The sequence below is a fragment of the Athene cunicularia genome, assembly GCF_003259725.1.
Source record: "Athene cunicularia isolate RWA chromosome 4 unlocalized genomic scaffold, athCun1 chr4_part3, whole genome shotgun sequence".
Lineage (NCBI taxonomy): Eukaryota > Metazoa > Chordata > Aves > Strigiformes > Strigidae > Athene > Athene cunicularia.
The window spans coordinates 7,815,906-7,830,025 of NW_020799100.1; the positions used below are offsets into that span (position 1 = coordinate 7,815,906).

A 14,120-nucleotide genomic window follows, 5' to 3' on the forward strand; every position below is an offset into this window, starting at 1 on the left:
TTAAAGATAATGAAGATGGTCATCTGTGTGACTTTTTTGTTAACATCACTAACATAACTCAAAAATAAAAGGACTGATAGTTTGAAAGTGATGAATACATGAAAAGAAAAAGAACACAACTGTTGTGACCTCTCCCAGGATGTTACATGCACTGCCTGATGTGTGAAAGGTGTTAGATGACTAGTTTTTCTTTCTTCAAGCCTAGTGCTAACACAATCAAATTTTAGTTGTCTACTCAAAAGGAAACAATAAATTATTTTCAAAATTTTATATCATGTAATTTGCAATGAAATTGCCTAAAGGCCCAGACATCTCAGAAGTTTTGTATCACATTACATTCAGTGCTTAGAAGTGTCTTACAAACAGTATTCCTCACCCAAGAAAATAGTTAAAAGAAGGAAGATTCCTTTATTTTAGTTCATCTAATTTTGAGTCACAGCGGCATATCATTTAGATACTGCTAGGCACATACTGTGTGTATATCTGCAACTAGAAGAACGAAAAATGAAGAGAAAGATCCATTTTGCTTTAATCCTGACCAGCAGCTGTTAGCAATTTTCTTTAGTTATCACTGTGGGACATGATGGATGGGAAGACTCAGTAAACTGAGGAACTAGTACATAGTATACAAGTGCTCTCAAGGACTGTTGTTCAACAGCACATTCAGTTTAACTAGGAACTACAGACTAAGAGATAACAGGTAGCTCCTGGGAGCATCTATCATTCTTCAGAGAAGCTGTCTGATCAAGAGGATAATATCTGGAAGAACAATTGCATGATCTTTTGCTATATAGCTAGTATATCATGCTATTGAAAGAGAAGAAAAGTGAACATTAACTCAAGTGGTAACTCAAACCAAGAAATTTGCATAAAAGAAGCTGAGATATTACCATTTTAAGACTTTCCATACACTTTGCAACACAGAGAAACTGGATACACAAAAACATGCAAGTCAAACAAAGCTAATCTACAATAAACAAAACCAGAATACATTTATTTCAAGACTTAAAACATTAAAATATTCACCTGATGCTAAATAGGAGCAATGGAATAAGGTCTAGACCTAGGCATGTAATTCAGTAACAATTCAACTGGCTCTCCCAACCTTTATTTCCCTCCTCCTTTTACTTGTTTTAAGAATTTCAGGCTATAAACTTACTGAGTGACATGGGAGCCAAAAAGAAAATGTAAATAAGGCATCTTCCTCTCTCTATTAATAGCAATGCTTCAGGGATTTGTGATTATGTATGTATGTAGCTGTACAGCCTTTTTCCAGCCCATAATTACATGGGATGTCCTTCTCCCAAGGATAAAGCAGGATGTCAACTACTCTAATACCAAAAATATTATCTGAAAAGACATCCTCCTTCTCTGAGCAGACCTATCCCATCTGGGTTGCACACTCATTTAAAAGCATGCACCGACACCCATCACACCTGTTTGAAAGTTGTGCCCCATCATTATTGTATGCAGCTCTCAATTCATCAGCTGAATCTCAACAGATGAATACCCTTTTTTATACAAGTCTTACAAATAAAATCCCAGTGAAATAATTAATAACTTGGTCCCCAAGCAAAAGCTCCATTCCAAAATACAAAATCATATTATTAATCTTTCAAAATGCTCAACCAAGTCACAGCCATTCTGCCCCAAACCTTAAGCACAGACTATCAATAAAAGCTGGAAATTGTTCATCAGGCTTACAGAGACTAAGCCCAGAAAACTTCAGACATTACAATATATTTTAAATTACATAAAAGAATATGGGCAGAACTCTGTCATAAGACTCAAGACATTTGTGAAGTCCTGAATTTTACAAATACAGAAGGTACCCAATGCAAAGCATGAAATACAGAGAGTTTAAAGAGGTTTTTTTAATCTCAAAACACCTCAAACCACAGAAGGAAGCAAACTGCACTAGAAGAAATTTACACCTAGTTTTTAAGGGAAGTACCATGTAAAGCAGACTGCATTAATCTAGACTTGACATTATGAGGGCATGTCTCACTGTAGCAAGGTCCATACTAAACACTAGATCAGAGACAAAAGATTAAAGCAAAACATTAGATGTCATAGTCACTGTTCTACTGATCCGGGAAAGGCAGAGACTCCAAGGTGAGCAGAAACTATGAACCTGCTTAAAAAAGGCCATTCCTGCAAAGTCAAAAAAATCATACATCCAACACTTTCATCCCTTCATTAAAATAGAAATACTACAAAGGAGCACTCCATAACATATCCCCATTGCTTCTGACTGACATGTTGAATCAAAGGTAAAAGCATAAAGTTAGCAGAGATAATTAGAGCAACAAAGATCTAGCACAAGGCAGCATTGCTGAGCAGCCTACCAACAAGAAGAAGAATTACTTTGTTTGTTACTTAAAAAAGAAACTGTTAGTTGACTACTTCAGTTTATTAGGCATAGAAATGTTTTCATCTAGAGGTCATTCTGAAAAACACCTCACCCTGTGTTTAAGCATGTAAGAAGCCCAGCAGAAATCAGTGTTAAAGAATGAAAAAAAAAATATTTGCTGGCTTTCCTTCCAAACAAGTCAGAGAAAAATGTCAGTTTAATACTGACAGCAAACAAGGATGTCAGTCTAATTAGATTTTTTTTTTGTTCTGTCATGCTCCTAATCCTATCTAAGTACTCCTCTGAAAAAAACTCTGATCAGTGATGAAGGCACAATTATACAAACCATAACATTCACTCTAAATGTAGCTATGCAAAAAAGAGAGGGTAGGGAAAACAAAGGTGAAGTATACTTCTCTTCAAATAATGAAGTCAGTTTATTTTCCAACAGCCATATAAATTTAAGATATGAAACAACAATAATACAGCTATAGAATCTAGGTTTTCTTTCAAAGCAGCAGCATATAAAACATATAAAAGCTAAAACCTCAGCACAAGCTTCAGAAAAACAAGGACTGAGTGAATTTTGCCAAAGACATGAAACTCACAAAATACAGTACACAAAAATACTGGAATGCATAAGATATAAAGCTACACATTCTAGGTAAAGAAAGATATTCTAAAGTATACAAAATTTGCCAAATTAAACCATGGGATTTGGGGGAGAGTACCATGAATACAAACAAGTTGGCAATTAATACTTGTAGATGGAGAGAAGAAAGTGGCAGTTTTACATTTAGAATTCATTTCCAGGTTCACGACTTCACTTTCTTAGCATCTTTTTTTCCAGAGTTCTCAGCAGTCAAATCTGCTTTTCTCTTCTGTGACTAAAAAGGGGAAAAAATATTTTATAAATTCAACAAAACGGTGGCATTATACAAAAATAAAATTTAAAATACATACTATTGAAAAAGAAGTGACCCTAATGTATTATATATTTCAATTCGGCTTTGTAGGATAAAATGAAAGGGCAAACAAAAATCCCAGATTTAAACACTTAATTCTGCTACCCTTTTTATCTTTTTACAATCATTACATGGTCTCAATGGTACAGGTATCACACATACCATGAATTAAAAAAATTCTGGATTAAAAGATCAGGACCTTGACTTATACACAACTCTAAAGATGACAACTCTTCAAAATAAAAGCATTACTTCTTATCATTTCTTCTTTCAAAAACTACCATGTAGGAGAAGAATAACAATCTGAGGTTGAATTAAAGCAAACATGATGTAAATACATAGGTAGAAAGAGGGCAGTGCTACTAAACAGTCTTCCTCTGCTACTTAAACAAAAGACTCTTCTCAAAAAACCAAAAAGCCCCAAAATACTATGAATTGGGAATACCCATGTAAAATCCAAGAGAGCTGTGAATTGACAAGTATTTCAGTTTAATCTCTCAACTAATGGTTTATACTAAAACAATGAATGGCTACAATTATCTTTTTCATTTACTAAGAAACCAGAATTGAATTCTGCGCTACTAGAACTAAGTACTGTTAAACATACTGCTGTAACTTTTGCTCCTCTTTTCTTCTTTTCAGCTCTTTCTTTTTCCTCAATTTCCATATTTTCTTTTTCTATTAATGATATGAGAGTATTGCAGCGTCTCTGAAACTCCTAAGAAAACAGAAAACATCAAATTCTCTAATTATACAAATTCTCTCGTTTACATAAATATGTTCAGAATTCTTGAATTCAAAATACTTAAGCTCTCAAAAGTGTTCAGTACTCATGTACTAATACAATTAGCTCAGTTATTGTTCATCTGTCTTTACCTTGGTGAAACTTTATTTATAAACAGAGAGATACATACCAAAATATTCAACTTCCTGACATGGAGTTTTCAAGATCGTCTGTATCTTCCAAATTGACACCCCAAAAGACTGATCTGATGTTTCATCTTGTTATAGATCAAGCAAATTATAGCCTGACAGCATACTATGGCAGAGTTTAGGAAAAGAGTTTTTCAAGTATATGTTTAAAGCAGAGAGAAAAGAAATCAAAGCTACCTTAAGCAATACTTTCCTGTGGCACACAAGGATAGTTTTTTGTGGCAAGACACTGTCAAGCTCCAAACTAACAAAAATCTATCCAGTCTTAAATCATGAACTCACTGTTGTATATTTAGTCAAACAGCACTGAAAAGGTAGCAGGCCCTAAATGCTTTTAGCACCAAGCCGTCCAAGCCACCTGAAAGTGATCAAGATTAAATGCCATAAAGTAATTTATACCTTAAAAAATATTTCCAGTACAACCCTAAAAGTATCTGCATTGCAGTTAGTAACAGTTGGCTTGGTTAACAGAACTCAGCTGATTTAGAAAGTCTCAAAAAAAAAAAAAAAGGTTACCCAATACATAATAATACTTGTTTTTATTATAATTATTCAGTATGTTCTATGTACATTGAGAACAGTGATTCCATGGGTTTTTCTTTCCAACTCAAAGCAGGAATCCTCCTTCTGAGGGAAAAAGCCAGAAAAATATGTCTTATCTCTATTAAATTCAATGAACCACAAGCTATCCTAGAATTACCTAGTAGCATAAATCTTAACCCACAACCTGTCCATTTGCAATGAAGTGAACAGGTGACCTTTTTGTCTAGGAATTAGTCTCTATTTTCTCAGCATCTGTAACATATATATTGTCTCTGCTATCAAGTTATGTGATGGCAAACAATGCAGCCTGAACGCTTTCCTGATACTGAATGTTCTGAAACAGTCAACATATGACTCATCTTTGAGATGCCAATACCCTAAAGCATGTTCCTTAAGTTCTATAGCTTCCACAGATGTGGAAGGGTGCTCCACAGCCTTGGGTGAAAGCCATTAACTCAGAACGGACACAGAGAACTCTGCTACGACATTAATTTTGTTTCACCACAACAACAACAAAAAATTATTCAGGACATTTTTCTTTACAACTCCATACTGGAAACATTAGTCTCATGCATGCAGTTTTGCAGAGAATGATAACGAGTAATCTCTATCGCATCCACGTAAAAGTGACCCCACGTCCCCCAGTACAGGTTCAACCATAAATTAGGGCACCATGATTCCTGGAATGAGATGGTCCTGCTAAAAGTAAACCACACTTACTTCAACTAGAAAACCACTCAAATTCTGCCCACACAACATTTTTTAGATAAAAAGGCATCAAGTCTGAGAAAACATGAGTGCAAGCCATCCCAACATACACTGCATCCCCAAACACAGAAGAGCACCTCTGCCCTAAAACCTACCCTCTGTAGATGAATAGAGATGATATAAACTAAAAGACAGAAGATGGTTGTCAATATGTCAGAAGCATTTAAATTTACGTACAGTGCACTGAAAGACTTAGGAGCTATACGTATAGGACAGATGACAAGCCACTCCATAGTAACTATGAGCCAGATCTTTTCTAGCACATGAGAAACTGGTTTGTGTTAAATTCAAGTCAAGCAATCAGAAAGGACTGAGAAATAACCTTGATCTATTTGCCTAAGGCACTAAGAAAAATCCTCCTCTTTCCTAGAGAAAAATGCTTGCATAAACACATACATTTACTAAAGTGTACAGGTTCATGGTTAGAATTTCCAGATGGACTACTACTCCGGAACACCACGCTGTGGACAGAAGAGGGACTCAAAACCAATATTCTCTGGAGAATCACAGAAACAGTTGATGGTAAGAGATGACATGCACACAGGTTTCTTCTATACCTACCATCAGAAAGATCTGCATAAATCTGGCATCGAGCTACTGAAATTTCAATATGGACTGATCTATTGCATTTTAATAGTATAAAAATACACTCAAGAGTTTAAAATGCCTTGCACCTTTAGAGATGACATTTTATTCACTGTGGCCTGATACTTTCTTTTTAGGGTGGAAAGAGATAAGACGTACTTTGCTCACCCCGTCATTGAAATAAATAAGATGGGAGCAGTGAACCATCACCTTCTGCATGACTGAAGGCAGAGATTCTGACTTGAGAGTGAAAGTAGTCCTAAGCTCTGTCAACAGGCCTCTATATTCCTGTATTTACATAGGAGTCATTTGTCTTACATACCAGGTAGAGTTTGCAGAAAGGTAAAAGAGAATATGCATAATTTATGACTTCAGAAAACAGATACATAATTCACTACTGCCATGATATTTTGCATTCTTCCTGCACGGACAGAAATAAAACAACAATAACAACTCAACTTAAAAATTTAAACCTCTGTGCCCAGTTAAAAAATAATTACAATTTTAGGCACCCTCAGTCTCTTTGAAAACTCACATTTTGGGTAAACCATCTGGTTTTGGAATAAATAAATGAAGCAGAATTTTTGTTTTCCAAGAGAAAGCTTCATAAGGAGAAAAAACAGAAACTAGAAGATGGAAGATAAATTAGCTATTTATATGGAATTCAAGAGACATCTAGTGGTTAGTAGAACACAGTTTTCTCAGAAAGCCTGGCAAGTCCTTTTCAGAATTATGCTGCCCTTTTTATCTTGTTTCATAACAGTTTGAAAATAATAAAGAGTAATTTTGAGATCACATGTGAATTTCAGTATTCTAAGGAGTTTTATCTACTTTCACTGAACTTACTATTTACCCCTTTATAAAGATTTGTGTTTATATTTGGTTCCTTATTCTTGATAGCAAGTGTCTTTCCAGCACATTTCTTCATAAAAATTACTAAGCTAATGCAAAGGGGACCAACAGGAATTAATACTTGCACAAACGTCAGGATATTTGAATACATAAAATGTATCAGCAATTGGCAGTTACAAGCTACTAAACCATGCATATGACAATTTAAAACATTTAAGAAAATTAAATGCACATTGAAAGCAAAAGAATACTTCAGCTTTGTATTTTCATTCTATTCTTTTTGAACTGTGCAATAGCAGGATAAAAATACTAATGGATATAACTTTAAGATAAAACGTAAGCCAAAAGATTCACTATATTCCTAGTGCCTCAATTTCAGCATTAGACACCACAGAATGTATTTCTACACCTTAGCAAAGGATTCCTATCCTTTTGGGGAAAAAAATTATACTGAATATAAGAATCTGCGAGATTAAAGTGAGTATTTAACTCTACCCCTGACTTAACTATGTGCCAACTAGCATTAAATGCTGAGCTACATTTTTAATTTCTAGTACCTATTTCTATGATTTACTTAAATGGATTCCTCCCTAGACAACTTATAAGAAACTTCGTAACAGACTAAATAGTGGAGGTTTCTCTCTTTTTGGACATAATTTTAAAATCCAGTATTTCTTCAAACAGACATTTTAGCAAGGCTTGTAATTCTTTTTAATTAAGGGCTAACTACCAAACTACCCAGAAACACTTTAACTGCTGAACTATCAAGTAGAAATTGTATTGCATAAGTAGTACTGGGAAAAGTAAATATTCCCACCTGTTCAAATACACTTTTTAAATATTTTATCTTATGTTTTATTTATTCTTAGGTGGAGTACCCAGAATTCTGAAGGAACATTTTATAAACAAATCCTGAGGCCAGGAAATTAAGACAGTAAACAATAATGCACACTGTTTCTGCAACTGCTACACTAAACTACTAAAAAAAAAAAAATAATCCAGATTTGTACACGAAATGACAAGTTCCATGACTGCAGCATAGCATTTACTTAGAAATTTGCTTACAAGAAAATGGAGACAATCTATGACAGCTGTATAAGGGACAGTGTGCTCCACTTTTTTGTATCAGGTATCACCAATACAGGTTTTTATCTAAGCAGACAAAAAAAAAAAAGTTCCACCTCCCACATTCTCAAGTTAGATGAAGTTATTTCCAGTATTATAATAAAAATGAGGAAGTGTATTTTTGCCCCATAAGATATCTTCACATGGAAACGCATGTATTTCTTATATAAAGGCACACAGACATACAAATTTTACTCATAAAAAAATTAACTGGGGGAGATCTGAGCAAAAATTCCAGGGCAGAGCTAACAGCTTTTTACCATTTAAAAAGTCCCATATTTTGAGGTTAGTATCTACATAGCTTATTATTTTCAACCACCAAAGCTTCTCTTAGTGTTATCACTTCCTCCTTAATGGCTAAATTAAAAACGAATGGCTCTTCTCTTCAGAGAAAGGAAAAAAATACAGCTAAAAATCAGACTACTGGTATACATGCTATCAAACTTGTATTATGTTCTCTAAGTATGAACAGAAATCTTCAGAAAAGTGTAACTAAAAAAAACCTTAAGCACTTGCATGTGATAATCCTTACTCACAACTACAAAGTGCATATTAAACCAATTGCTTCAATGATTAATTCTTACATGAATCACTAAATATCCTCACAGTTTTAGAAATTAAGTATCAATATTAGAAACGCTGTTATTTTCTCCCAGTATAAAATTCAGATGTTTTCAGCCTTTAATGTTGTCCAACAATTCTGAAAAGCGGTCATATTTTAAGATACATTGTTTGGTAAAACTTTTAGTTTGCAATAAAATTAACAAGGATATTTGTAAGGAAGTCTACCTCTGCATTAATCTCTTTGGGTAACATGGGACTTCAGCTTGGGAGGTTTTCTAATCTGTTTGTTTCAGCTGAATTATGTTGTTTGCTGTACTAAGGGAAAAGATTATTTTGTTAAAAATCAGAAATGAGAATAAAAAACGAAGTTATCCTTTCAGCCACTGCTTCCTAGACTCCAATATTCTGGCACAAATCCAAATGTGCTTTAAAAAGATACTTCATATAATGACTTATTCCACGTAACCGATACCTACCATTGCAGTTCTAGATTTGATAAACCAGTCAAATCTGAACTGAGGAGCATTGCGCACACACTGCCTTAGTTCCTCGTACACATTTTCTTTGTCGAAGCCCATCTTGTGTAACATACATATCAAAAACCTGTCTTCCTCTTCTGTGTAATTTTTCCCTTTATTTGTTCCATACTGAATACGCAACTGATGAAATGGTGCTTTATACCTTGCAATCTGAATGCAAAACAAAAATACGAACTATTAAACATACAGTACTACATCCAGGATTTATTACATGTTAGATTACTGATACATGGTATACTATATATGCTACACAAAAAGATAGAACTTCCATCCCCAACTATTCCTTTTCTGAAGGAAGTTGGAAAAAGTCAGCTGCAGAAAACAAAAAAAACCTGCAATGATTACTTTAGCATCGAGGGCTTTCTTGATACTGATCCTCCGTTGAATTCTTGCCTCTCCTCGTTCAATTTGAGCCATAATCCTCTCAATGTCCTGTAGTTCATTACAACGTTCCCAGAAAACAGCTAAAAATGCAAAACATAATTTGTAAAATAAAATTTTTTCCTCTACTCTTACTACTTTGCTCAGCTGAGGCACCCCAGCAAAAAAAAGGAATGCAGTTTGTGGTTCCATTAAACCTTAAAAGATTTGCTAATACTCTCCCTTTCACTATGCTAGCCAAGAAATAAACTTGCACAGACCCTTTATTCAGTCTTTGAAAGTTGGCTATAAGCAAAGGTTTAGTAACAACTGTAACAAAGTTTACATTCAACATGCAAAACTGGAAGAAAATTAAGGAGAGCTTTTCATAACAGTGGTGAAAGAGGTTAGAGCTGCTAGTCTAGCAGTGAAACATTCATTTTTCAGTTTTCGCTAACTATCTCTAAGGTCAGAGACTACTCTCTCCAGTGACATCATTTAGCCAACCCAAAACAAATTCAACACTTTGAAGGGAACTCTTGTGGAGCTCTTCCTTTTTAAGCTATAGGAAGAACACTGCAAAGTTAAATTTTATGAAGGCATTTAGTAAAATTAAATCCAAGGATGAAAAAGGAAGGATTCTTTACAAATTAAAAAGCATTGTGTAAATACGGAAGACAAAAACACAGCGTACCAGCTAAAATAGCATATACACTCACAGCATAAATAATTATGGTGCCACTATAAGGCAACTTCATGATTCCAGAACACCATGTGGTCAGCGTAGTTTAACTATGCCAAGTTCTAAATTTTGACTAAGACAGATGAAGGCATATTCATATATCGCAAAATCAACCTTTTTAACAGAATTAAGCCTTCTGAAAAGAACCTTCATGTACTTTAAAAAAACCCAAACTATTCTTATACATATCCAAATTCTACATCTTGTAATTTGAAAATAACATGTAGCAAAACCAATGGTGATACCACATGATTAAGAAACACATTTCAAAATGTCACAAACCTGAATACTCAATGACCTCCTCAGGTGACTTGCCCTCCACTTCACGGGCAATATTGTCTATATCATCACGACCATATTTCTCATTAGCTTTAATAAACTGGTTAAAATCTCTTTTATTCCAGTTTGTAAAACCCTATAAGCAGAAAAATACAAGAAGGCATTACTAGATAGAAGAGACACATTTTGCAAAGTTTTGTCTTACATATGTATCATTTGTTCCAATTGGCAATGCCTCTGCAATGTCACATAATTCCAGTGGTTAATGGTCTTTTGGGATTTCCATAAACTTGTTTATACAGCATTTATTACTGAGCCATTAAAAGCCTAGAGAGTTATTTTGGTGCATGACTCCACATGCATTAGGAAGAGCTTTTTACTCTTCTTTCTTTTTAAACTTTTTACACAGTGTTTCTCCAAAGAAACAAGCTCAATGACAGGTTACTATAATTTTACTTAAGTCACCCTTCAGCAGATACAAGCAACAAACAGGAACTCAGAGTGCACCAACGCAAGGGTCATTACAAGATCTTAGAGTAGGGCAAGTATCTAAAGCAAGAGCTCCTACCTCAGATATTTACAAACCTTGAACGAGTCAAACAGTTGGATGAAAAGCATATCAAGAAACGATCTCTAGTCTAAAAAGATGCAATCAAATGGCAACTCTATAGCATAATCAAAGAGAATATTTCTTATGTACTGAAGAAATTAATCCAAACCTGAACAAGTTAAGTGAGACACAATGCGCTTAAACATCATTCAAGAATGAGACATAACAATTTGAAGACAGGGAAAGAAGAAAACTTCAAGAACAAACAAACAAGAAAATCACATGCCTGAATAGCAATTTGTAGTGCATTGAGCTTCTTTCATCACAGTAATACATTTACAAGGATCTCTGTCAGTTCTCCAGCTGAATAAGCTCACTCCACAATTAGCATCTTTACAAGAACTCTAATATATACAATATAAGTATTTCTTTTTAATCATTAACAGCTGTATTGACATGCATATTAGCACCAGCTTAAATATTTCCTCTGCTATAAACAGGTGAAATTAATAGCCAAATCGTGATCTTGCATATTTCTTCCTAAGGTATACTATGCCCAATTCTTTTACAGAAAATTTTAATCTGAATCAAAAAATTCTGTTGCTTTGAGACACACCTTTCTCCCTAACAATTAGCTTTCAATAAGCCTACTCAGCAGGGTAACAGTCCAAAAAGTCAGAAAACTAGCCACTGACAAGGATTTGGTCCCTGTCAACAATCCAACTGGGACAAAATTAACAGATGTGATGTCTTACATATCTGTGTAAATAGCGTAGGTTGATAGAGGCTTTTCCTCTCCAGTTCAAACCGTTTTTGATAAAAACAAGTCATGCAAGGTAGATGTATATAGAAGAAACCCACTGATTCCATTTCTGCATGTATTGCTGGATAGTGTATCTACTACACAAGTCTGTGCCTCAGAAATGTTGCAGACATTCAAGTAAATAGTAGGTGACTAAGACATAAACTTGTTCAAGGACAGGAAAGGTCCCTCAAAGCAAAGCCAAGCAAAATCATTACATGTTGCATGCTTTATTCTTTCTATAAGATCAGTGTAGCCTTCCTGTGCGTATTTATGATTACTAGTATTTATATTCCATACTAGTAAAAAATATATGATGAAATACTTCAGCTGGTTTTAATTCACCTGTGTTAGAAGCTTTTCCTTCTCTTCAGTTTCCTCAGTATTCAGAGGCATAGACTCATCTATCTTCTTTTGTTCCTCTTTTTGTACCTGAGCTGCATTTGGGAGGTCAGGATTCCTGGGGACCTAAAATCAAGAGTACCAATACCCAGTGGTGCAACAATGTTAAAGAGACTTTACACTTTTCTATCAATGTTGGTTTACAATTTATACACAGGCATTAGATCTCACAGAACTGATGTAGTCACAGAATCAACTAGGTTAGAAAGGACCTTGATCATCTAGTCCAACTGTTAACCTAGCACTGACAGTTCCCAACTACACCAGATCCCTCAGTGCTATGTCGACTCTACTCTTAAGTCCAGGGATGGGGACTCCACCACAGCCCTGGGCAGCCCCTTCCAACACCCAACAACCCCTTCTGTAAAGAAATGCTTCCTAAAATCCAGTCTAAACCTTCCCTGGTGCAACTTGAGGCCGTTATCTCTTGTCCTATCACTTATTATATGGTTAAAGAGGCTCATCCCCAGCTCTCTGCACCCTCCTTTCAGGGAGCTGTAGAGGGCGATGAGGTCTCCCCTCAGACTCCTCTTCTCCAGACTAAACCCCCCCAGTTCCCTCAGCCACTCCCCATCAGACCTGTGCTCCAGACCCTGCACCAGCTCCGTTGCCCTTCTCTGAACACAGTCTAATAATTCAATGTCCTTTTTGTGGTGAGGGGCCCAAAACTGAACACAGGAATCAAAGTGCAGCCTCACCAGCACTGAGTACAGGGGTAAGATCCCTTCCCTGTCCCTGCTGGCCACGCTATTGCTGATACAAGCCAGGATGCCATTGGCCTTCTTGGCCACCTGGGCACACTGCTGGCTCCTGTTCAGCCAGCTGTCAACCAACACCCCAGGTCCCTCTCTGACTGGCAGCTCCCCAGCCACTCCTCCCCAAGCCTGTAGCGCTGCTGAGGGTTGTTGTGACCCAAGGGGAGCCCCTGTATTTGGCCTTATTGAAACTCCTCCAGTTGGCCTCAGCCCATGGCTCCAGCCTGTCCAGGTCTCTCTGCAGAGCCTCCCTGCCCTCGAGCAGATCAACACTCCCACCCAACTTGGTGTCATCTGCAAACTGACTGAGGATGCACTCGATCCCCTCGTCCAGATCATCAATAAAGATGTTAAACAGGAGTGGCCCCAAAACCAAGCCCTGGGGGACACCACTCGTGACCGGTCACCAACTGGATTTAACTCCGTTCACCACAACTCTTTGGGCTCGGCCATCCAGTTTTTTTACTCAGCAAAGTGTGTGATCATCCAAGCCTTGAGCAGCCAGTTTTGCCAGGAGAATGCTGTGGGAAACGGTGTCAAAGGCCCTGCTAAAGTCAAGGTAAACAACATCCACAGCCCTTCCCTCATCCAATAAGCAGGTCGCCCTGTCATAGAAGGAGATCAGGTTTGTCAGGCAGGACCTGCCTTTCATAAACCCATGCTGACTGGGCCTGAGCATCTGGTTGTCCCACATGTGTTGTGTGATGGTACTCAGGATGAGCTGCTCCACCAGTTTCCCAGGCACTGAAGTCAAGCTGAAAGGCCTGTAATTTCCCAGATCATCCTTCTGACCCTTCCTATAGATAGGCATCACTTTGGCCAATTTCCAATCTGTCAGGACCTCCCTGGTCAGCCAGGACTGCTGGTAAATGATGGAAAGCGCCTGGCGAGCACCCCAGCCAGCTCCTTCAGCACCCTCGGGTGTATCCCATCTGGTCCCACAGACCTGTGTGTGTCTATGTGATGCAGTAGGTCACTGACTGTCTCCTGGATTGGGGGGGGG

At 36.7% G+C, this 14,120-nt stretch overlaps 1 protein-coding gene across 2 annotated transcripts in view; it reads right to left on the reverse strand.

The window, feature by feature from the left end:
- Positions 1 to 1,512: 1,512 nt before the first annotated feature.
- Positions 1,513 to 14,120, reverse strand: part of SMARCA1 (SWI/SNF related, matrix associated, actin dependent regulator of chromatin, subfamily a, member 1) — a 38,089-nt gene continuing 25,481 nt past the window's right edge. Inside the window, exons 19-24 of one of the 2 annotated variants that reach the window (XM_026848303.1) lie at positions 12,306 to 12,428; positions 10,612 to 10,744; positions 9,573 to 9,691; positions 9,165 to 9,377; positions 3,926 to 4,036; positions 1,513 to 3,240 (exon numbers count right to left, since the gene is read on the reverse strand). In XM_026848303.1, the coding sequence (XP_026704104.1) occupies positions 3,169 to 3,240; positions 3,926 to 4,036; positions 9,165 to 9,377; positions 9,573 to 9,691; positions 10,612 to 10,744; positions 12,306 to 12,428 (771 nt within the window). In that variant the 3' untranslated portion in view covers positions 1,513 to 3,168. The remainder of the gene's footprint in view (positions 3,241 to 3,925; positions 4,037 to 9,164; positions 9,378 to 9,572; positions 9,692 to 10,611; positions 10,745 to 12,305; positions 12,429 to 14,120) is intronic. The other variant, XM_026848304.1, reaches the window with a different exon arrangement.